The 24,852-nt window shown below is 30.0% G+C and overlaps 1 protein-coding gene across 2 annotated transcripts in view; it reads right to left on the bottom strand.

Moving 5' to 3' along the window:
• wry (delta and Notch-like EGF repeat containing weary) overlaps positions 1–24,852 on the bottom strand; it is a 252,245-nt gene that overhangs the window by 97,223 nt on the left and 130,170 nt on the right. For both annotated transcript variants that reach the window (XM_085946683.1, XM_085946684.1), the window contains exon 4: positions 17,008–17,177. In XM_085946683.1, the coding sequence (XP_085802809.1) occupies positions 17,008–17,177 (170 nt within the window). The remainder of the gene's footprint in view (positions 1–17,007; positions 17,178–24,852) is intronic.

Here is a 24,852-nt window from a genome sequence, read left to right as displayed (position 1 = left end):
GACTAATACCAGTAGAAGGAAGAATTTCTCAATTTAATATTTATAAAATATTTTTTAATTTAATCCATCGCGGAAACCTTTACTTATTTTTATTTATATATTGTGTATAAAATAGTATTCTACTAAAAGTTAGTAAGTATAATAATATTCCGAGCTTTAAATGAGCTTCTAGAGTCATAACAAAGTTTCTAGCGTTCATAAAACTTTGTAAATTTTGAAAATCAAATGCAATTGCTGGACCTCATAATATTAAGCCGGTAGAAGTGGTAGATAATCTTTGCACGTAAATATGTATTTTTATGTGAAAGTTTTATATTAATTTAACTAAAAAAATATGTATTATTAGGTAAGTATTAATAATTGAGACGGTGACGATTATAGGATAAGTAGAGTATAAGGACATAATTAAAAAAAATAATTCGGAATCAATTCATATATGAAACAGGTAACTGCTTTATATGTACTGGACTTGACTAAACTAACATTGGATTATTTTCTATGAAGTCATATTTTTAGGAAATGTAGTTTTTTTATAGTTTTTCATAATTTAAATATATATTATATAAGTATATACCTACATGATATTAAGAAAGATAAATAAATATTTTCTATGGAATAGTAATACAGAATAATTTACGCCTCATTTGTAGAATATTGAAAATAATTAAGTAGATTCAATAATAGCATATTTATCATTTAAGCTCATTTACTCTATGTCACCCGCACACTTGTATTCATTCTATTATACTCAACATAGCGATTATTCTCATTGCTTCTTTATATTAAAATGCAATAATTGATCCTCACTTACCGATGTATTATCATAAATACTTGAAAGTTCTTCATAGTACGTATACAAGAAAAAATACTGAATACGCATGATTGTAGTTGTAAATATTTCGATTATAGTGAACGTTGCTGGAAATGAAAAATTACAAGGACGTGTATAATGACCTCTTTATGTTATGGATTGTCAATTTTATTAACCGGTATTCTGTATCGTAATTACTAAAATAAATAACAGTATTTCACGCATGAATGTTTCCTTAATAATTTGGCATTGTTTATTTTTTCGTAGTGATTAACCACATGGTATTTTTTCAGTATCTTTTTACTAATTAAATAATATCGGCGTTGAATATTAATTGCTGTAGAATGATAAGGTGAAGTAAGTGAACTGAAAAAGCAACTAAGTATATGATAGAGTGGAGAAGATCAAGCCAACTCGAATAAAAAAAATGTGGCGGCATCAGAAAGCGGCATCGATTTTGCGGGGAGGCATATTGTTTGGCGGGTTTATAACTGTTGCTGTATAATTACCTAGGCGGCTTTAAACAACCATACAGTCACCTTAAAATGAAAATAAGAAAACTGCAAACAATAATTACTTATCGAAAAGAGTGAAATAAAATAAGGGATGCTTTCATCTGACGGTGTATTGACCCTAAGTGATAATGGTGACTTATAGCTGACATTAAAATACGTACATTTATAGTATAATATGGCAAATTTATTACGTATGGTAAACTGATTTATTTATTTTCTTAAAACTCAAATTTTATTTTCTTTTCCACTAGGTAGAAGCTTTATTTGCTTCAGTAGTTCAGCGGTTTACGATTGACGAAAATGCTAGATTCAAAGGCAGTACAAGCTTTCCAACGCAATATCCGAGCGCAGATTGCTTGCCCGGTCAAAGCTGCATTTAAGCCAGAAGCAATATAAATCCAGTGAGCCAGTACCTACTAGCTATAACCTACTATCTACTGTTCAACTGAAGAATGAATGAATAGTATTACTGTCCGCAAGTCATTCAAGATATATCTTATTCTATACACAACGTACAGTTTGAAATAAATCAAGCATCTACCTACTTACATACGTAACAGTAATCAATAATCATACTTCAACGTTATAAAACATCACTCTTGTCTACTTAGCTAAATGTAAAAAAATATCTAGGTACATTGTATTACATAATAATATGTATTTAGGACGTTTTTTTTACAATATTTATTTTGATGATTTACATTAAGAAATATATCAATGAATTTTAATCGAAATATTTGTTAGTTTATATTATTGGACTTGCATCATGCCCACGGTGGCCACGGGGCTTAAGCGTTGGACTATAACGCCGTGGGTCCCAGGTTCGAATCCTGGGGCTGGCAAGTACACATATTGTTTTCCAATTTGTGGGTGTCAGGTTATGGAGCTAATAGGTTGAGCAAGTGGCTGACATACATTTCTCGTAAAAACAAAATCTGTCAATACAAACCTCTACTCTGAGGAGGCCGATATGATCCTATTAGGCTCGGACATCGTCAAAAGAATTTAGAAGCTTAATACGTCTTAGTATTTACCATACATAAAGATTTTTTACAATACACCGTGATGTAAAAAATCTATCAAATATGAATACTAACTGAAATTCACGTTTGACTTTATGTAATATTATAATAACAATTAATTATTGTCATGAGAAATTGTAAGATTCCAAAATTAATAATAGTGATCATCAGCTCGGATCGATCCACTATTGGATGGGGTCCTTTCTTAGCACCTTCCAATCTTCTCGGTCTCTAGTTCTTCGTTGCCAGTGTTGCCACATAAATCGACCGAACTGTATGAACTCGTTTATTCAGCGGCTTTGAAGGCGTCCTTGTGATCGTGTTGTACTCCTTAAGTATCACGATATTTGTACAGATGTAGTCCACTCGCCGAGCGACATATCCAGCTCCATCTGCTTAGCGACATCTAACACATCGCATACTCCTGTCTGCTACCTTATAATATAGTATAGTTATTAATAGTGTATATTATATCATGAATCGTAGTAGTACCTAAAGTATTTAGTAGCACTTTATATAATTTATATTCATCGAATCAGAGACCCACGATTTCTTAGTATTTTCCAGTATTTATTTACATTGAATAAGTTCTTTTTTTATCTTCTGAGTTTTAATCTTAATTTTACTACCGACCCCGAGACGAATTTTGGTTAGAAAGAAAGTTACGCGAAATATTTTACTCCGCAAAGACTGCAATAAACGCGTACAAACACTAAGCCGGGGATTTTCAGTTGCGGGTGTCAAAGTTTAAATAACAAATGAACTTAATGCAAAAAGCACAGCCGTCAGGTTGTTGCTTCTCAAAGATTACGTAAAATTAAATTAGCCAAGTTTTTGGGTGACTTGGCACTCAGGGCTGGGTTTTCTTAATTTACCCTGAAATTTCAAGTTTTGATATCAGTAATAATTTTAATATTCCGCAACGACTCGACTGAACTCCGATGTCACATTTTAAAATAAACAAACTCACAGAACTACTTTTCTTTATTTTCATAAGACGTATAACAACATTATACGAGTAGGTATTATATATACCAGTGGCGAAGGGTGACTTTTGAAAAGAGGTAGGCTGTGGAGATCTGATAAAAAGAACACTATTGTCAGGAATATTACGAGAAATAAGAAGATAATACGATATTACTACTAATGAATAGGTACACACTAATGACAACGACACACTAATTTAATGAAACTTCAAAAACTCACTGACGACATAAAATTAAGCGGTCAGTTTAAATTACGTATTTTTTCAAAACATACACATCAAAAATCATTAGATAAAAGTTCTTTTTATTTTAAAAAACAGTCTATATTTAATAATATTCGATTAAACACCATAGAAATTATTTTTTTAAATTATCTAATTATTAAATATTTAGTTTTAGGCTCTGCGATCGGAGCTTACCTTAGTTCATACAATTCGATAGACTGGGCAAAGCTACGTAACGTAAAGTCCATATGAAAAAAATTGAGAATTATTAGAAACATAATCCGACCTTTATTTACGTAAAGACAGAGCACGCTGTGGTATATTTTTTAAAACCTTTGCAGATTGTTTTGTAATTAGCTGTGTAATACATTCCTACACATACGGCATCTCTCGTTGGCAAAATAAATTATTTTATAGAATATATAATCAAGTGAATATATAAATAAGTCAATATGCAATTAAAAAATATGTTTCTTAAGAAGGTAGGCTTCAAATAATCGCCTAGTATGGAGTCTTCGCCACTGATATATATACACATAATAGTATTTCTTTTGCTTTAGAATGACTATATTTATATATGTATTAAAATCACTTCGTTTGGTAGTAAAGGGCCGTTCACAATTCACATAAGACTTCACACAATTTTGGCTATTATTAACCCCCTATAAATGTTAAAAACAAAAAAAATATATTTTTTTAATATTTATCCTTAAATCCGAGATCCCCAATATTGTATTTTCAGATTATTTATATTTTTTGTTAACTTTGTGACGTCACATTCCTCCCCCCCCCCCTACCCTCCTTCTTCGTCAAAAATCATCACATTATAATATCAGACTCCTCCCCTAAAGCGTGACGTTATATATGGACGGCCCGGCCCCTAAGCAAAGCAAACTACCTTTTCCATTGGTTCTAAAATTCGATGTGGATCTTGGATAACGTTCTATAATAGATTTTTGACGAGAAAAAATACGAGAGCTTGCTCAAGCTCTGAATTCAACACACATATTGAAAAACAACATAAGAATTCTCTAGACTCGAACGGAAAGGGATTCAAACCCGAGACCCATGACCTTACAAGCGGACACGTTACCTGTTCGCCATCGCGAACGCTAGCTACTTATATTGTATGGACTTTTTAATCAATTATATTTTTAATCAAACTTCCGAATGATCGCCTTTGAATTCCTCAAAATTTAATTTTTAAAATTGTAAAATCTCGTTCTGTTTTAAGAGTATTGTTAAATAAAACATTGCCATTGATTGGAAGTTAGTGGAAATTTATTTTAAAATGTTATTTATTCATTTTATTGTTTATTTAGTACATATTTAAATCTTCTTTGCCCCCAACAGATTACTTTGTAGAAACCAGGACGAATTATTGTAATTAAGACAAAAGATTGTTTTGTTTTACTCTCACCTTATTTTGGGGTGAGCTTTCTTTTGTTTTGTGTAATGACCAAAGATTATTTTAGTTTGCACAAATCCTTTCTGGTTTGCGAAATGACAACAAACTACCCCTTAATAAACAAAAATGCGTAAAAGTTACCTGCCTACCTGTTGGCTAATTAGTTTTTGCGATTGATAGCACAACTTTATAAAGGTTTACCACGCACTTATACCCAACACCAACAGTTTAAATCTAAATTAAAATGTATCTTATTAATGCAAGCATATTTTTTCAGCAGAATATCATCCACATAGTAACACAAATACCTCCTGGAGAAAATAAATATGTATTTTAAAATATTTAAAAAAATAAATAAGATTTTAATATTTTAAATGAATCAACTTTACTACCTATATGCTTATCCTTAATTGTGAATGTAATATTATAATAGTTTAATTTTAAATAATAATATTGAACTCCATTTTCTGTTAGAGATTTCGTTATTCTAAAAGTAATTTCTTTCTTTGTGTTCCGCTCCTACTGAAGGTTGGAGATCATCATTACTGCTTCATTATGCAGCTCCAAATAGTGATTATTTGCTGCAACTGAACCATTCACGAAGATGTTACTTTTTTATTTTTCTTTTTTATCTTTTGTATATTATTTAATTTTTCATTATTCTTCCTCATTTTTCTCATGTAATCTTCTTATGTAATTTCTTTATATTTATGTTATTTTACTCTCTATCTTGTTAGGCTTAACTATATTATAATGTATATATGGAAACTTTGCTGGTTGCATTAACTTTTTATTAATATATTATAAATTTCTGTAATCAATATGTAACTGTTTGTTTTCCTTAATAAATAAAATAAAATAAAAAAAATAAAAAAAATAAGATTGTTTGGTCCATAAATTTACCTTCTACCGGCAGTTTAACATGTTTTTAGTCTTTCTTGAATAATCTACAGCTCTTTATATGTATACTGTCTTATTCAATTTTAAACTATTTAAAGTATTTAAGAAGAATGTCTGTGTTTGGATCGGTGACATTTTCTATTATCATAAAATATATTTCAAAAGGCTTATATTCTTTTGTAAAATATTCATGTTTTCATACCGTAGAATAAATAGTTGGGGTATAGAATCTTAATATTCCTTTTTCCTTCCATTTGGATGTGTATTTTGGTTGAAAAAACGCAAATCATTCGCCAGTGTTTGCATTATGTTTTAATAAAGTTAAATTATAAATTTAATAATTTTAAAATTGACAAGTTAAACAGCGAACAATTTTGGTCGAACAAGTAAACAAACAGTTATACTGATGTTCGATAATATTTGACCAGGGGTCATATTATATAGTTCTCTCTCATTGAAAAAAATAACAAATTATAGTCACTATTGATAGGTCAAATAGTCATTCAGATCTTTTACCAGAAACCCAAACCTCATATCGTTTGCCAATGGCGTTAAAAAGTGAAACCCTCAAAAATCTTCGGCTGAGCTTCATTTAGTCTCCATTTAGATAAAGCTGGTAATTTTTTTAAAATTATTAGCGTAGATTTTTTCTACAATTTAGTTTTCAAAAAACAGCTTAGCTGCATATATCTACTTTCAGTTACAAAATATAATCAATTTACTAATTAAAATAAAACACAATCTGTAGTAGGTACTTATTTCACATGGCTTAATAATTATACTCGTGACCACTCCGTTCAATTCAATGGCAGTTTTATTTTAAATAATTTAATATCTTTTAACAAAGAATTTATAGTTAACACCAGTAAACAAATTAAACAATAAATAAATGTTCATTTTTAATTTTGGCATCCTCCAATAATCATCAAATAAAATTTTACGAAATAATAAATAGTAGAGAGTTCGCCATCAGAATTCTATAATTCTAATTTGAGTACTTGTACTTTTCCACTCAAATGGAATAGTACAAAACTTAATTCCATTAAAATTAAAATTCAAATTCCATCAATTACCTTCGGTCGATAATATTAATATGGAATGCTATAACCTGAAGCAGCATTAAAAATAATGAACTTGAATGTTGCCTGTCGGATTACATTCAAATAGTATTCCTTCATTATACTCAGAGTCATTCATTATACTGGTGCAAATATACAGAGTAACCGTGGATGTGCTGGCTTTGAGAAGATAATGTCATTATTATTATGCCTACGACTGATGCAGAATATAAGTGAAGACGTTTGGCGAGCAGGTCATACAGACTATCGCCATATTTAAGATGCAGACAAATAATCTCGGTAACATGCTATGGATAAATTTAATCTAGTCTGTATTATATTTAAGCCAACCTGATACCGGCATCGTGGACGATTTCTAATACCAACCACAGGGTTTACACCAAGAAGCTACGGAATGCAAAAGCAAATTTACCAATATATACCAGTATACACGGGAATAGAACCTTACAAAGGGTCTACAATTTAATAAAAATAACTAAAATTCTCAACCCCTAGGCAGCAAGTTTATGAATCTATTAATATAGTACTGCGAGAAATGTGTACAGTAAGTCAATTACTGCAGTCAAAAGTGGTCATTTGAAATTGTAGTAAGTACAATTAATTATGAAAGCTCTCTTAAAATTAATAATTTAAGTAAAGCACTATATTTAACACTTTTTAACATTATTACGGACTAGTTTAGCCTGTTTCAGTGGAACATTTTAAACTGGTTGATTTTAAACTCTTAAAATATTTATTGTCAAAATAACAACTTATTTTGGTGCTGCCGCATGGCGGTGTGGCATCGATTTGTCCCACATAAGGACCAAACAGGGACAAAGAATATAGTAGAAATAATATCGGGTATGTTGATAATTATTATTAACCATGGCATATAATTATGCTATTTATTTTGTATAGGGTAATTGCTAACAATTCAAAAAAAATATCAAATAAAATATTTTGTATTCTCGAGCTTTTGACAGGTAGGTACAATAAAAATGTGATCTCATAAAAATATTATTTAATGATTTATAAGGCGATAATTATTATATATATATTGAAATTTTAATATAACAATAACCTATCTTTTTTTAAATACGTATGTAAAAACATTATATAATAGATATATGGTGTTATTTATATAAATAATACTAACATTTTTCAAGATGTAAAATACTAATTAACCATTTTGAAAATCAGTTGTATTATTTAAATTTAAAAAATCAGATTTTTAATAGACAGAGACGGGTCCTGATTAACTAATTAGTCCAACTGACTCAAGACGTGGTAGTAAATTTTAATAACGGTTTTAACGAAGCAAAGTGCAAGACACCAGTTGTAACGTACCTAATTAGTAATTCTGAAAAGAAAAAAAGTTAAAGAAAAAGAGACAAATATCCTTCGTAATTTCAAAAAAATCTGCCTAAACATGAAAGTTTTATGATTTATTTGTATATACGTGCCATTTCGAGCTGTCAAAAATTGTTTTATAAATATTTTATTATAATAATCTATGTTTTATTTATATAGAAGCGAATATTACCTACATATTATAAGTACATACAAAACGTTCAAAAGATTGCGCGAAAAAATATCTTACTCTGTTCAAATAAGATTATACATGCGTTTAAATAAAATAAAATGTCTAGCGTCCCCGCACAAATCAGTCCGTGGCAGGCCTCGGGACTGTCAAAAAATTGTTACAAGTTATCCTGCGTTGCAACGCACACGTTCATAAAATTAACGTTACATAAAATCAAATCATATAAACAGAGACCAAAAGTATTCAGACGTGTTTCACCATGTCACCTCTACAAACGATCCCACAAATTCAAATAAATACAGCGTAACAAGATAAATCCAACTCCACGGAAACGGGCGCAGCCATTAGCACTCTTGCTGTAGGTATAGGAAATCAACTCATCTCGTTGAAACTACATAGTGGCCATGTCAAGTTGCAGCCAACGAAACTGTGACTATTACTCCAAGCTACGCTACTGTATACTAGACTGCGGCAAGTTTAACCTGAAGCGTGGCCGTTTCAAGAACTACAATGCCTACTGACAATCTTTTCATAATATATCGCAGCGCCACGATGGCGGCCATGACACTTCAACTTTTAATTTTCGCACTCTAGAGTCTAGATGGTCATTTTTCCACTATGAAATTGAAGTTTTTGGAATTCTTTCAAATTTTCAGCAGAGCAGTATCCAAAATTTTGTTTATTTACTCAGTCCGATAACTTAAAATGAACTTCATCCAACATAATTAAAACGGCTAGAATATTTACTGTAATCAATATCTCAAAAAGCCTATCGCTAAATAGACAGTCGTCGTGGAATCGTAAAATAGTACCGAAGAAATCAATATATTTAAATTGCCATGTTTCTTTGATTGTGTTATTACTATAATATTTTGTAAAGATGCCAGTATTCTTGATTGGCTTATCGCCCGAATGAAAATATAATAGTTAGAGTTACATTAAACTAGGATCTAATATACCCAGCTTATTTTGAATACCTATTTATGTAAAATATCTATTTTAAATGATTAGAATTATTTCACTTTAGAGAAAAGCTTTGTGTTACCAATGTCTCTTACAAACAATGCTATTGTAATTTGGTTTGTCGAAACATATAACTACCCCATATTTATGATATTTACGATCTACCAGCATGACTAATGGAAAATATACACTGAGACAAAACAGAATGCAAAATAACACAATAGAGATTTATATCTTGATAAATCTCCTTTGAAGAAATGAATAAATTAAACTTTCTTGTAGAAACATGCAATAATTATGCCTGTACCACTATAATATCGTCGCCATAAATAACTGCTGTATATCCAAAAAAATGTTCGATATTAATTGGAGAATATGGACCTCCACCGAGTGGAGGTTGTGTTAACATTTTTTCATGATGAATAGGTGACAGGCGTTTTTCCAACCAAGTGAGTTCCTGCATTGATTGGTTCCGGATTCAAAGCCACGCGTCGTAGTTTAAGAGAAAAGAACATTTGTTTATAATTTTTTATTTCCTTTTATTTGTTTATCCATGACTTTTTTGTCGTTTCCGTGGTTATATCTTATTTTATAATATAAATATTATTTATTGTGAATTATTTTTTTTTTTTTTTAATTTTGACTTATTCTCTTTTTATTTTTTTATCCATAAATTGTTTAATATATTATATTTCCAATAATTATTAAAATTTGAATCTGTTATTGAATAATAACTAAGCGTAAATGTGGGTGTCTAATTTATTGAAATATTTTGTGTAAATACTTTTTGTTTCATTTTATTTTATTATATATTTCATTAATTTTTATGATAGATGGTGCAGTACCCTAATGTTATACGTATCAAGAATTATTAATATCTAATTGCTGCAATTGTATTTTAATGGTTATTGATTATTATGGACGTTCTTTGCGATGTAATGGTAGGTTATTTTGTCGCTTTTCTGATTTTGTTCGATAAATGTATGTTTTACGATTATTATTTAGTTGATAATGTCTCTTTGAGGAGGACGAAACCGGTCGAAAAAAATAAGTACTATAAAATTTTGTTTTATTTAATTAAAAAAATAACTAATCAAATAATACAATACAGTTCCACCATGAATTGACAGTTAACACTATAAAAGAAAATAATTATATTTATTTATTTTATATTGTATAACTTATGCATATGCATATACAAATTATGTGATACTCGTAGGGTACCTAATTACTTTGGTTTTCTTATATCATCTCTACAGCTCTACAAAATATCATGAATTTGAAATCAGTCGCTACGGTATCGAAAGCAGAATTCGAGACTCGGGAAATGATCGAAAAAAAGAAATACCACTTTGTATGTATTCAGATGTATACGGATTCTAATGTAACATAGTGTGTCATATAGTCTGTCTATATTCGTCTTTTGATTTAGTTTTCTTAAGGTTGTATTAGTACTACTAATAGATGTCATTTAAAAAACTAAGTGTATGAAATTTTATTATTATTAACATTACACCTTACACTTACTTACCTTACACATACCTGTGAGACGCATCCGACTGAATATAATACAAATACCAAAAAATAAACCATTTCCAAGTTCGTTACCCAATGGAAAATTGACTCGATCAAATCATTCAGCCTAATGGGCTAAAAACCAGGTTGCGATATATTTTTGAAAAATTTTTAAGAGTCGGAGATAATAAATTATTGATTAAAATTGAAATTAATAACAGCAAAAACACCACTATTGTCTTGTTTCATTATTATGATTTAATCTATTATACGTCTTCCAGTGAAGTTTATTTAATACTGAGTTTACGGAATTTAATCATGCTTAATCTGCATTACCATATCTGAGACTCTCTATAAAAGTTCAAATTATTAAGCCATTTATTATTATAAAGAATATAAACATAAAACTGAGAATCTGGTTGAATGACCGAATAAATTTTTGATTAAACAATATAAAACTTCATACAATATTTTCTGACGAAATTGTAAAAGTACACACAGCTCGTAAAGGCGAACTTTATAAGCCTCAAAGTAAATCTTATTTAAAGTTTGGCTAAAAAAGTAACGAAGTTTGTGTCAATCGTTTATTCTTATTGAAGCTATTTTTCACTTTCTTTGTTTTAACTGATTAAAAGTTCTTTATACAATTAATTATTTTCTATCCTGGCTTTAATAAAATCAAAGTTATTTATACATAATTATTTGACAATAAATCATTATCTCTGAAAATCTGATTTAATATCGTTCGAGATTATTACAATGTTAATTATTGATGATAAATTATTTTCCATTATTACAATTTTTATTTATTTTATAGATAAGTTTCAAAATGTTTTCATGTAAGACAAAATAATACATAAGATTTACTAATTATTATTCAATTATATTATGTGGTTTGAAATTCAGGATTTTAGGAAATCCTTTTTTGTAGGATTATTAAAATTCCGCATGCACAATGAATCAATGAATAATAATATAGTCAATTATTCAAAATAATACAACATATAAATATTATGACTACGTTGGTGATTTTTATACAAATTAAAAAATATATTTTAAGTTATATAATATAACTCTACCACCTTTTCAATTATACGTTCATTAGAAAGTATTATGTACTAACCATAATTTGGTATCAAAAAATAATAATGACGTAGCATTTTTAGACTTCGTAATTCAATATTGATTGAAAGCTTACATACATAATAAAAAGCTACGAAATAAGATGTGCTTTCTCTATTCAGTAGAAAAGAGGTATTCGACAGAGTCTGTCGCTGATACGTGATCTCGCATCGATTTCATTTTCCGATACCGAATTAGCTGATAAACCCTTTAGGGAAAACGTGTTTTCTTTTCCTGTATGTATTATACGTTTACATTTCTTATATTATACAGTCTCTCTTCGTATCTATAAATGGATCCAGGATATAAACTGTACCATCAAAGTATTTTGATTAAAAAAAATATAATTCAATTAGTGTAACTAAGTGAGATCATTAATTATTATGAATTTAAATTAATAAAAAAGTAACTATATATTATTATGTACAAGTTACTATTTGTACTGGCATGCCAGTTCTGAAGCCGTAGGTTGCAATTGGAATTCCTCACCTGACATAATGTCACATCACATGTCTTTCCCGTGGGTTTAAATATTGAACATACTTAACAGGTTGAGGAAGTACATAATATGCATTTATTATTTAAAAAATAGCTTAATAAATCCTTTTGGGAGACGGGCATGAAATATATCGGTATGTTCCTAGTATATATTTTTCGTTTCTTATATTTCATTATTGGATGCAATATTTACCGATATGTTAATTTATTTTAGTTTTCAACTTACATTTTTTGTTTGTTTCTGAAACAAAGGCTCATGATTTATACATTAAATAGCATATGCGTTTACCTACTTCAATAGCCAAGAGAATTGTATTAATATAACCAGTATCTATATTTTTATCATTTTTATGTTCTTGAATTTTGATCATCCGTATCGCGACAAATGAACACATAATATTTTAGTAGAAGATATTTTCTCTCAACATTTAATTTCAACAGCTGTTCATGTGAAAAATGAATGATTTTAAAATTACCTTATATATATTATTAACAAAATCTTGTAATTTTGATACCGTATTGCATTTTACTATAAGTATAATATGGTTTAAGTTTTATGTAAACTTCTACTATTTCAAAAAACGATGAGTCATGACAAGTTTTTCAACGATTTTTATTTAAACACAGCTTTTACATTCTTCCGGTAACATAATGGTTTTAAAAGGATTATACCTACATAAACTTAAGTTGTAAAATACAAGAGGTGAAGGACCCGACCAAACATCTTCCACGACCTCCAGAAAACACAAAATGGCGATGTTTCATTCAGAAATTCCAGATAAAAGAACGGTTACTAACAATATTTCTGAGATGTAATTTTTTGGATATATTATTCAGCGCAAATCAAATCATCTCGAGAGATTAATGGTTTTGGGTAGCCTCCAGCTAAGGTTGAACAGGGAAAGATCAATGGCGCGCTGGAGCAACCAAGTGTAGGAGCTTACCGGAGCAGCCTTCACCATATCCCAAAAGAAACAGAGGACCGAGACGGGTGGAGAGTCTTGGTTGCGCAGAAGATATTTAAATCTCAAGGGGGTCACAACATAATGGAATGATTATCGCCAACGAGCGGTACTTCACCCAATTACATGCATCTTTCTGTCTTTTTATGTCGGTTAATTTGAAATTTATAAAATTTAATGCACCATGTAGTACGAACATAATTTGTAACAGGTTTATAAAAATACACGAATTATAAAAATCACGGAAAAAAATACTGCTTACATATAAGTACTTTAAAATGTAATGTGTAGTATAACGATTGATGATGGTGTGGATAACGGGTTTAAGTTCTGTGACTGGACCAAATCGACGCGGCGTGTTTAAATTACACCATATCGTCCTGAAAATTTTCTGAGATATTTTCAAATTGTGGAGATTTACAATATTTTATTTGGTGTGAAATTGGTAATGTAGGTATCCTCGTTAGTCGTTATAATAAATTAATGTATATAAACGGATAAACGATTCTATCGTCAGCGAGATTGACATTCGAGGCAACTGAACGCAGAACAAATTTAAAAATATAATCAGATACACTATACCCCAATACAATACATTTTGAAGAAGGCTTTTGAATGTGTGAGTGTCATACGAAAATGAAACACACATTATAGATGTGCAATAGTGTGTGTTTCAACCTTAAAATACACCAATATTGAATGAGCGTCAGTACATAAACCAAGAGTATTTGTCAGAACGAAGGACAATCTTAGAGTGATGTATTCTTGACCCGTGTTTAAGTTTATCTCATATTCTTCCACATTCCAGATCGGTTTCCGGTTACTCCACACCCGTAAGGTATTTCAGCTCCCATTAATTCTATGCTCTCTGCAACTGTTCTTGGTTTACCTACGACGTATGCCAGTTGCTTAACTATATAGACCGAAGGGATGATCACTATATAGATAAACACGTGGTATTTAGTGAAATTGAAGATATTAGAGGATAATAAATAACTTCATCTAGAACTAGATAGACGGACAAAATAAATCAAGCGTGTTACAGATTTTAAGTTCCACTAACGGTATAGTCGATATATCAAAAATGCTGCTCCCTGATGACAAAGTCTCGACGAGGAAGAAGGTATTCATTATTAAAACATTAATCATGGCTCTTTAACCAGATTTTAACCTTATGGAATTTTTGTTAGAATCTAGTCATCGATGACAAATAACATTGTATTTTTACCGTTGCGCCTACAATTCTGTATATTTTGTTATGTTTTTCCATATGACGTTCCCTCGCCATATTTCATAAAATAACGGCATTATATAGCAGATCACATACAAATTTATTGCCGATCGTTTTTTCCCTGGGCAATTCTTGCGAAAACTGATATAAATTAAAATATCGCTGCTTTGCCCGGAAATCGCAAACGTGAATTCCCAATTCCCAAACTCTAGTTGTATGGGGTAGGTACTAGATCATAAATAATCCTGTTTCATTTGGGACGCGGCCGCCTATACAAAAAAACCTACAAAGCACACGGGGTCTGCTTTCAGTATTAAATAACGAACTTGGCTGGAATTGAGTTTTAAGACATTATACGTCTTGTATGTCGTAATACTGAATTTTATTCATTCTGACATCCATTCATTATGATTATTAGCTAGTTATAGCTAAAATATATGTATGTATGGGGGTTGATTTTAATAATATTCAAATCACAATGCATTTAAAGTTTCTTCTTCTTTCGACCATGTCCGATCCTAATAGGATCATATGGGCCTCCACAAAGTGGAGGTTTGTATTAACAGATTTTATTTTTACGAGAAATGGATGTCAGCCACTTGCTCAACCTATTAGGTCCAAACTCATACACAAATTGAAAAACAATATGTGTACTTGCCAGACCCAGGATTCTAACCTGGGACCCTTGACACTATAGACCGGCGCTTAAGCCACGCGGCCATCTTTGGGTGTTTTTTTTTAGTTTTACCAAGTTTTATCAATATAAATGGTTTATTACAAGATTTATTTGTGGATTTTTCGTACAATAAACTGACAGCTGTCATAAAATTACGTATTTTAACTATATTTTTTACTAATTAGGGTTTAATGTTGTTTATTTGCTTCCGACAAAGTAAAACTATTTTGAATACCGATTATATATGCAAACATGAAATACTAGTAGTTTTAAATACGTCTTATTATAATATTATACAATTTGTCGAAACTTGATTGACATCTATCGCATGCGTCAACTGATGCCATTTTAATAATAAATAATATTTTATCGCCATGTCAATAAAAATATACGAATTAGGAAGACACTGTCTGTTTATTCAATCAACGAAAACCAACAGTATTAAATTAAATACAGTATTACCATTCAATTCATATTATGCAGTTTTTTTATCTTTCTTATATTGTATAATATCTATAAAAAATATTTTAATATTTTTTAAACTACACCTGAAACGGAAATTTGTACCTAGTATGGATGATTTAAAATAAACTGTGTATATATGTTACGCCGAATGTGCAAAATTGACTATTACATGAAATGGGCAAAATTTTGCCTAAATCATGAAAAATGCAAGCTTGTTTCCTTATTCATGAATTAGACAAAATATCTGCCGAGTGCGTGAATTCGGCAGTAATTTTTCTGGCTAGTTCATGCATTGGGAAAATTAAATAGTAGCGCTACGGTGTTCTTTTTTGCAACTAAACCAAATGTGTCAAAAAATGCTCATGCATTGGTCAAAATAGATGGTCGCGCTCCGGTGGTGTTTTTTGCAACTAATCAAACTAACCAAATGTGTCAAATGTCATTGATTATATAAAAATATACCAATCAATAACTACAATGACGTTCATATCCATTTACTATGCCCAAAAAAATCTTGAACTATAATATGATAACGGAAGAATTTTATTAAAAGGTATTTTCGCGATTTGATTAGTGCTTGGGTATCAATCGTGCAATGGTCGATTGTTTGTTTGTGATAGTATGATTTGATAGTTTGCTGACACTTGTTAGCTAACCTCATAATGGACATTCAGTTGAATTCAAAATTACAAAACCTAACCTAATAATATTAATATTATATTATGTCCAATTATAACTAATAAAACCATCCGTAATAAATTTACTTTTTCTACTGTCATGTTGACAGTTTAAGAATTCCATACCCTGGCGAATCCATGCACTCGGCAGATAATTTACCTAATTTATGAATAAGGCAACGGGCTTGACTATTACATGAATTAGCCAAAATTTTGCCCATTTCATGTAATAGTCAATTTCGCACATTCGGCGTAACATATACATGGGTATTATATGGGATATACGAGTATAATATATATGTCATATATTATATTACTTACTGTTTTCGGTGAAATAAAAATCGGCATTACTTTGATAAACCGTTCTAAGTAAAGATAATTTGCGAAAAATATGACGGCGTATCATGTTCAAAAAGGGATTTACTTACCAATTAGTAAATTGACTCCTTCTGTGAGATCCTTGTCATATAGGGTGACCAACTTTTTCCCGTCGACTAGGAGCGGCGTAATGTCGAGCAAGACACCTTCCGTGACGTCACAATGCTCGTGACCTTGCCGCGTCACTTGATAGACAGCTGTCAATGGGGCGTGATGCATCCTGGGGGAAAGAGACATTTATATTAGAAAAAGGTAACGATGCTTTTATTGAAAAACTTTGAATGGAAGCATGGATACCGTAGTATCATTTACATACTGCAACCCCGATTTTACATATGTTGAAAGAAACTGACTATAAAAAACGTAAAAAGAGGAAAAAATTTAATTGGGGTTTTGAAAAATTTGTTTTTTCGTTGTTGAGACAAAATTTGAATGGATATGAACAAAAAATAAGCAACACAAAACAACAACGTAATAATTATTATTAGGTAAACTAAAAACGAAAAATGACAGCAATGAACAATCGTATCATTCGAGCCAAAACACGGAATACAATGTTTCCACCTCTAATTGATTAAAATAAAAAAAGCATCCACGAAACGCATGGGTGACTTTGGACACTGCATTCATGTATATTATATACACATATGTGTCTGCATTCTAATGTTCATATCAATGATTGCCACACATTTAATAGGTTATGTTAAAATTAATCGAATATTGAATTTTAATAATGCCAATTTCACCTTTAACATTTTAGACGAAAATTGCGGAAAATAACAACATAAAGGTGGTTATTAGATATTTTAAAATGAAACGGAACTGCAAGAACTACACTACATGGCAGAAAAATATGAATTCTGGATACGTAAAATTGAGGTTCCACTATACTTATACTTCACATGTTTGAAATATTTTATAATTTCGTGGCAGTCTTCATATAACAATTATTTTAAATATGTATTATAATATTATTAGTAATTAATAGCATAGCTATGTATTTAATATTATAATTATGGAGGCTGGTGCAACTACCTTAGTCAAATATTGATATCTAATTAAATGGTGGATGAATTCCTTAAAAATATATTATACAATTAATTCAAGAATTATACATGTTCATGGTTATGTATAAAAATAGGCGTAAGCGTATATATTTAATGGCATTTAAACAAAGTTATTTTGAAATAGAACGATATTTATCTTATTATGTCGACAGCTATTCTAGAGATATAAATCTTTCACCAACCTGTAAAATAAAAAATCCTAAAAATTGTGACAACAAACACGCATGATCCAAAACTTATGATATAAAGAGGGGGTATACTCTTTAATATTTGCTTCTCTCTTTGTACCCATACAGCAATATTGAAGTTGTCATTAAATATTTCATTATTATTTATGTATTATATAACACTTTTTTTTTACCTATTCTTTTATCAAACTAGAAACTTTATTTCTATGAAAACTATATTTGATGAATAAAACAACTTTATAAGATGATTATGAATAGCTATATAGCTAAATTGCTAATTGATATAAACCTCTAATAATTAAAAAATTTGAGTTTCGGGCTTTAAACCCATCATTATAATAAATAAGTACCTACTAGATGATAAAGAACTGTTTTTAGGATGGATTTATCTCGAAACGGCTGCTAACATAAATAACTCAATTAACACAATAATTACGGGCCCTTTTAATTAATTAACGTGTTAATTTGCATTTGAAAAGTAATTAGCAAAAACACAATTTTGTGCGGCCCGTAAGCTATGGGTTAATACCGTATACTAAATTTAAAGAAACTTTATATCAAAACCATTATAATGGATTATAACATATGTATTATTAAGCTCATCTCTAGATTATTTTCAATGTAACGTAAACATAATTAAGATCAATTTTATTAACACATCGTCGGTGTTTTGTAAAAAGGGCGAATCAACCATTTTGGCGAAATCGAGATTTTATTGAAAAAACAACAATATGTACCTCACTAGCTTTGTTGTGTAAAAACGGCGAATTTGTATTTCCACAGGAAAGTACTTCAAACGATAATCGTAAGGGCGAATATCCACTTAGTATTACGAATAAAAAAATGCGAATATGACATACTAGGCTTTTTAAAATATTATATTATAATGCCTATTATAAGGACAGTATTCTTTCTAAGCTTTATTATAAACTTGTTGGACATTTATAATAATCCACAGGTAATTAATACATAAATGTCAAAAGTTAAAAATCCTTCACCTGTAAAATAGGATTTTGGTTAATTCGCCCTTTTTACAAAACATCGACGATATATTTTCACTATAGTTTGTTTCATAACACAATTAACGTAAGTACCAACTATAATTATTTAATGTTTTATACATATACTCGTACGTTATTCCTAATTAATCGTCTATCCCATAAAAGCCTTTAATGTATCATTGACAATGAGATGTAATTAAATCATTCGTAAATATTTTGCTATACAGGGTTTCTATTAAATCCGCCCGCGATGGCTGAAAGGTAACGCATCCGCTTGGTAAGTCGAGCGTCTCGGGTTGATGTAATGAAACCTCTTCGTGAGGCGGCCAAGGTCCACAACGAATTGTAGAGCAGATTAAAAAAATACATAATATAAAGAATTGGATAATATTGAAAATCAACCTTAATCAACATTAACTGAAAATTCACTGAACGATGTAACCAATGTGTTATTTAATGATATATTCTGTATACATCAATGTTATAAGCTTTCTTAAAATACGAGTATAATGATGTTATGTATTTTTTTTTTAAACAAAGATCTTTTATATAGACAAATTTCTTTTACATTAATTAAACGAAATTGGGCCGTTTTTTTTTCAGTTCTTTATGAATAAAAAATAATATCAGATAAAAATACATTTCGGGAACAGTTTTAGATAGTCGTGTACCTTTCAGGCCTCTTTAGTAGGCATTCAACTGAAGTAAAAGCTCCGAGATATAAATCACTCATGATATAAGAAGAAAAATACAGGGATTTTTCCAACATTGTTCATGGCAGTTACGCCCATTCCAGAGTAATTTTCCTTTGGTTTTCTCTCTAGCGATAAACGAGTCCCATGAAAAGTTTTATCTAATTGAAAATGAATAGTATTTTGGATAGTTTTCTTTATTTTTTTAATAAAAAAAAATCTACACTATTCTTTTCAATAAAGACGCTGTCAGATATTGACAGTGACTGGATTGACAGTGACGAGGGTACTGTAATTGCGTGATGTTAATGCGGCAGGGGTGAGCGGAAAAGGGTGGAAAATATTCTCGTTCATCATACCTGTTCAATGTGTATTATTTAAAAATTGTTAATTATTAATAATTACTATGTTCGGTTACTCCTACCACCACATGTTTACATTTGATTAAAATGTATTGAAACCAATATAATGAAGTCAGTTTTTCGATATTCGTGTAAAAGATTTATTCAACATCATTTTAAAAATGACGGCCAGACGAAATTCTACCAAATTTTTATATACAATTCATTTCATGAAGATAGCACTCAAATATAATATGTAAACTTCCAGTTTTACAGAACACATTTTTTGGAATTTACATGGTGAATGAACTGAATAAATGGTAATATTTTTATGCGAATCGATTTTTTTACCATGTCTGATCCTAAGTATCTTGAAAAAATGTTTATGAACTGTTTCGTATTTACAAGTTTTTTTTATTATTATTATTATCGTTGATCTTTCACTGGATAATTGTTTAGTTCAGTATGCGTCGCAGATAATTAAAAAGAATAACATTTCTATACACTATTAGTTCAATGCAGGATCATAGTGATAGATGTACATGCTTCAGGGTGTGTTTACTTTGAGCTGTTATGCCCATCAGATGAGTAGTTAGGTGGCTTGGACTGGCAGTTGTGGCTTGATGGTGTTGACCATAGAAGCATTAAATAAAAAGAGGGGCAAGAAATTGGCTTTCTCATACAACTGAATGAAGCAGGCCAACAATAACCGACAACTTACGAGAAATAGCAACGCGATAAAATAATGCAGGGCATCACGGAGGATTTACTTTGGTCATTATAACGTACCCATATAATTTATAATGTTAACGTTAATTTTGCCACAAATTGATTAACAGCCTGCCTCACCATACTTTTTGACCATACTTGCCTGCTTCACCATACTTTCATATAACCTACCAACCCTAGGTATTAACCCACCTTATATCTTCTTATCAAAGATTGGACATTCTGTGAAACTCCTGATGTAATACTTTTACAGCTGTTACGTTTTGAGACCGTCGTCTTAAAGGTAATTTACATTCGAGGATGTGTTTAGCTTAGAACGGCAATATGATAGATGACCAGACAATGAGAACATTTTAACGGAAGTAGAAAATGTTATTGATTTTTCAACGTAAAAATATATGTACAAATGAATTTACAGCAGTTACGTATACTACAACAAAATTACAGATAATGGACATATTATGTGGGATGTTGTCTTCTTTTATACCACATCTCTAAATGAGTTTATTGACTGATGCAAAGTTTGGAATAGAAGTGACCGAAAAGGGCTGCTTACGTGCCTTTTTACATGGGGTTTATAATATTATCTTAATTGGTTTATTGACTCAAAATATCAACCCAAAATTTGAGGGAGTCTCAGCTGTTTTATCATAACATAAGTAGGTATATATTTATTCATATTACAATGTTATTTATTTCAAAGCTCTTATTAAAGTGGGTAAATAGTATTGCAAAATTGATAGGTATAACATATAGCACCTCTGTGGTAATTGAACATGCACAACAGAGCAATAACAATATGTACACTGCTCTTCCTTCACTATTGCGACAACTTTTTGTACCTTATTTTAGGTCTGTGACCTGTAGATTTATGTTTTATTAAAAATAACTCATATTTGTCGCCGCCGAAATGATGCAGATACCAGGTCAGTCTGATTATGACAATGCAATGCACATCTAGCAGGCAACTTGTAGCGCCGTGTGTCTTAGCCCTTATAAAGCTAAAACAACCCTTCTAATATGATTTCCCAGAGGAAATATTTCAATTGGCTCATCAGAAAACACCTACATTTTCTTATGTTAGGAAAAAATATGTTTATACTAAAGACACTTTGACACAAAAAAAAAAATTGGAAACCACCGATCTTGTAGTTACTCTAGTCAGTGACAATAAAATAATTTTCACAGCCAAATTATAAATTGTTAATGCATTATTTTCAATCAATTTTATTTTAACAACCCTGGAATACAAAGGCATGCTGTCAATGTATTTTGCAGAGTATTATAATATTATAATATAAGGTACGGTACTGATATATTATAATATCTTCTATTCTCTTAACTATAATACAAGATAATGTCATTGTATAAATAATAATAATAATAATACTATAAAATCATCGTTATTTGATATTGTTGAGACATTTTTAAAGCATGCATAACTATTGTGAATATTCTAAATTAAATATAGGTCGCTTTATATATTAACGTACCTATTTACATAAAATTTTGAAGATGTTGAATCTTATATAAATAAAAAATGGCAATATTCCTTTGTACGTCTTACGTTTAAAATTTAAGGCTGATTGCAGTATTGTTTTCAAACCAAAATATCTGGAGGATGACATCTGTGTTCCATAAATGCAAGTGAAGACAGTGAATGGCGCGCTTTAACTCATTTCGTGAATTTTGTGGTCCCGCGGGAATCCCCCTCTAGCAACATCACGTTCTGTGAGATTAATGAAAGAGAAAACGGAATGAAACTAAAGCACATTCGCTCGGGGAATTTTATGAACACGGCTCCTCCTAGCTGATTAAAACCTTTACTTATAAGCCATAATGCTTGCTGACGTCAAAATAAAATTTGAAAGGCTTTATTATTTTTAACATAGTTATTTTTAAATAAAAAAAGAAATGTTTAGTACGTGTATTTTTTGTTAATAGACAGCCTCTACTTGAATCTATATGGAAAAGGGACCTCTGGCATCTATTATTTGTATAACTCTGAAATGAGATAATGCTTTTGTATTTATTTTTGCATACAGATATGCAACATACATCAAACTATAACTTGCTTAAGCATTTTTATATCGAAACCATATAATGATTTATCTTGAATCAACACCTTTATACTTGAGCATACGTTCTAGTTATAAATATTGACATATTATATACACGTAAGTTTGAATAATTCTTGCAAAATATATTCTATCTATTTTAACACAACCATCATAATAATAATATGTTGCAATATGTACCGTTATTATGAATTGATGTTCTGTTAACGCATGTACGATTCAAGAACCATTCGTGAAAATAATTTCAACAATTTTCAAATTGTTCGATTTTGATTCTCATAGCACATCTTGAGAAATAGTGAATTACGGGTGATTAATAATTATATAAATATGGTAACATCACCTTCAAGAGATCATTCATGCATTCATTCCCTATTATTATTGATTGATACGTCAACATACAAGAACGATAAACAGAAATCTACCGTTATTTTAAAAACGTTCTACAATAATAATGAATAAAATTTTGGCTAAAATTGTGATTTAAAAAAATCTCGGACTATAACGTAAGTTGCTAGATACCAAAAAAGTTTATGGCAATATTTTAGCTCGAAAGTATCAGATGTATAAGAATTTTTCAATATTCTTTATGGTAAAAAAATGCCAAAAACAAAAAATACTTACTTCACAAAAATACCTCTCACGTAGTTAACGAGGAGGTACGCGTTTTGTGTTCTCCATCATCACAAAAGAAGTTTCTTCAAAATTTGAAGTATAAAGAGAACGTTATCCAAAAACTTTTTTAAGAAATTTAAAAATTACAACATCATGCCAATACCAAAAATCTTAAGTAAGTATACATTTTAAGCGCCAGGCATAAAAATTGATGTTCAAAAACGTCAAACTTTTGCGTTTATTTTCTATTATAACTTTACTTACGTTCGACACAATTCTTGGAACTTTTCTTAGGAGTGTGGACTTACTTGTTCGACGATTCGAAGAAATATTTACAGCCAAGATGAAAAGAGCGATGAAAAGGGATTTTTTTCGACGATATTATAAAACACTGAAATCCGAAGCGACGTTCATAAAAATTCGAAAGAAATATCTCGTATAATTTTAGCAAGTTTGACACAAATTTATATGAATTGATTTTTGTACAGTCGAATGATGCACACATTTACCATTATTAACTTCAATATATTATACAATAAATCATGTTCGAAGTATAGAATAATTATAAAACACTTTAATATCTACATACCTACTACCTATTCATTTTACTAATCAAACAACTTTTAAATCATAGAACAATAATCGATAATGTAAAGATTAAAGAGGAAAAAGTGACATATAAGTAAAAAAATATTAGAAACAATTATTAAATCAACATTATGCCTGCTCTGACGTATGAAAATAAATCATTTTATTCTTAAAATTTTTGTTTTATATCAAGGTGTATCATACATTCGCTTGAATTGTACCAAATGAAATATTAAAACACTTATAAACATTATAATATAGAAATATCAATAATATTTTTGGAATTTTTGGCAACATTATGTAATGTTGAAAATAGTAATGCTATTTATTGATGTCAATTTACTGAACTTTCATACTGGATAATACATACTATATTAACATAATTGAATTGTATATGATAATGTCGAAATCTCTAAAAACCATTGAAGTAAAGTAATGCAATACTGAACTAATTAGAATTTAATAAACTATGTAGTGTTGTGTCCCAAATTTTTGTTTAATAAAGTATCGGACTCGAACAGAACAATCATCGAATACATACATAATTTATAATCTTCCAGCTGTATCCAAGAGGTAGAAAACGTCCAAAAAGTGAA

Source organism: Rhyacophila brunnea, unplaced genomic scaffold (genome assembly GCF_057557595.1).
Source record: "Rhyacophila brunnea isolate RB1 unplaced genomic scaffold, BYU_Rbru_1.0 scaffold_2, whole genome shotgun sequence".
Taxonomy (NCBI): Eukaryota; Metazoa; Arthropoda; class Insecta; order Trichoptera; family Rhyacophilidae; genus Rhyacophila; species Rhyacophila brunnea.
The sequence above is the reverse complement of the archived record's forward strand: the minus strand, read 5'-3'. Positions and strand labels throughout refer to the sequence as shown.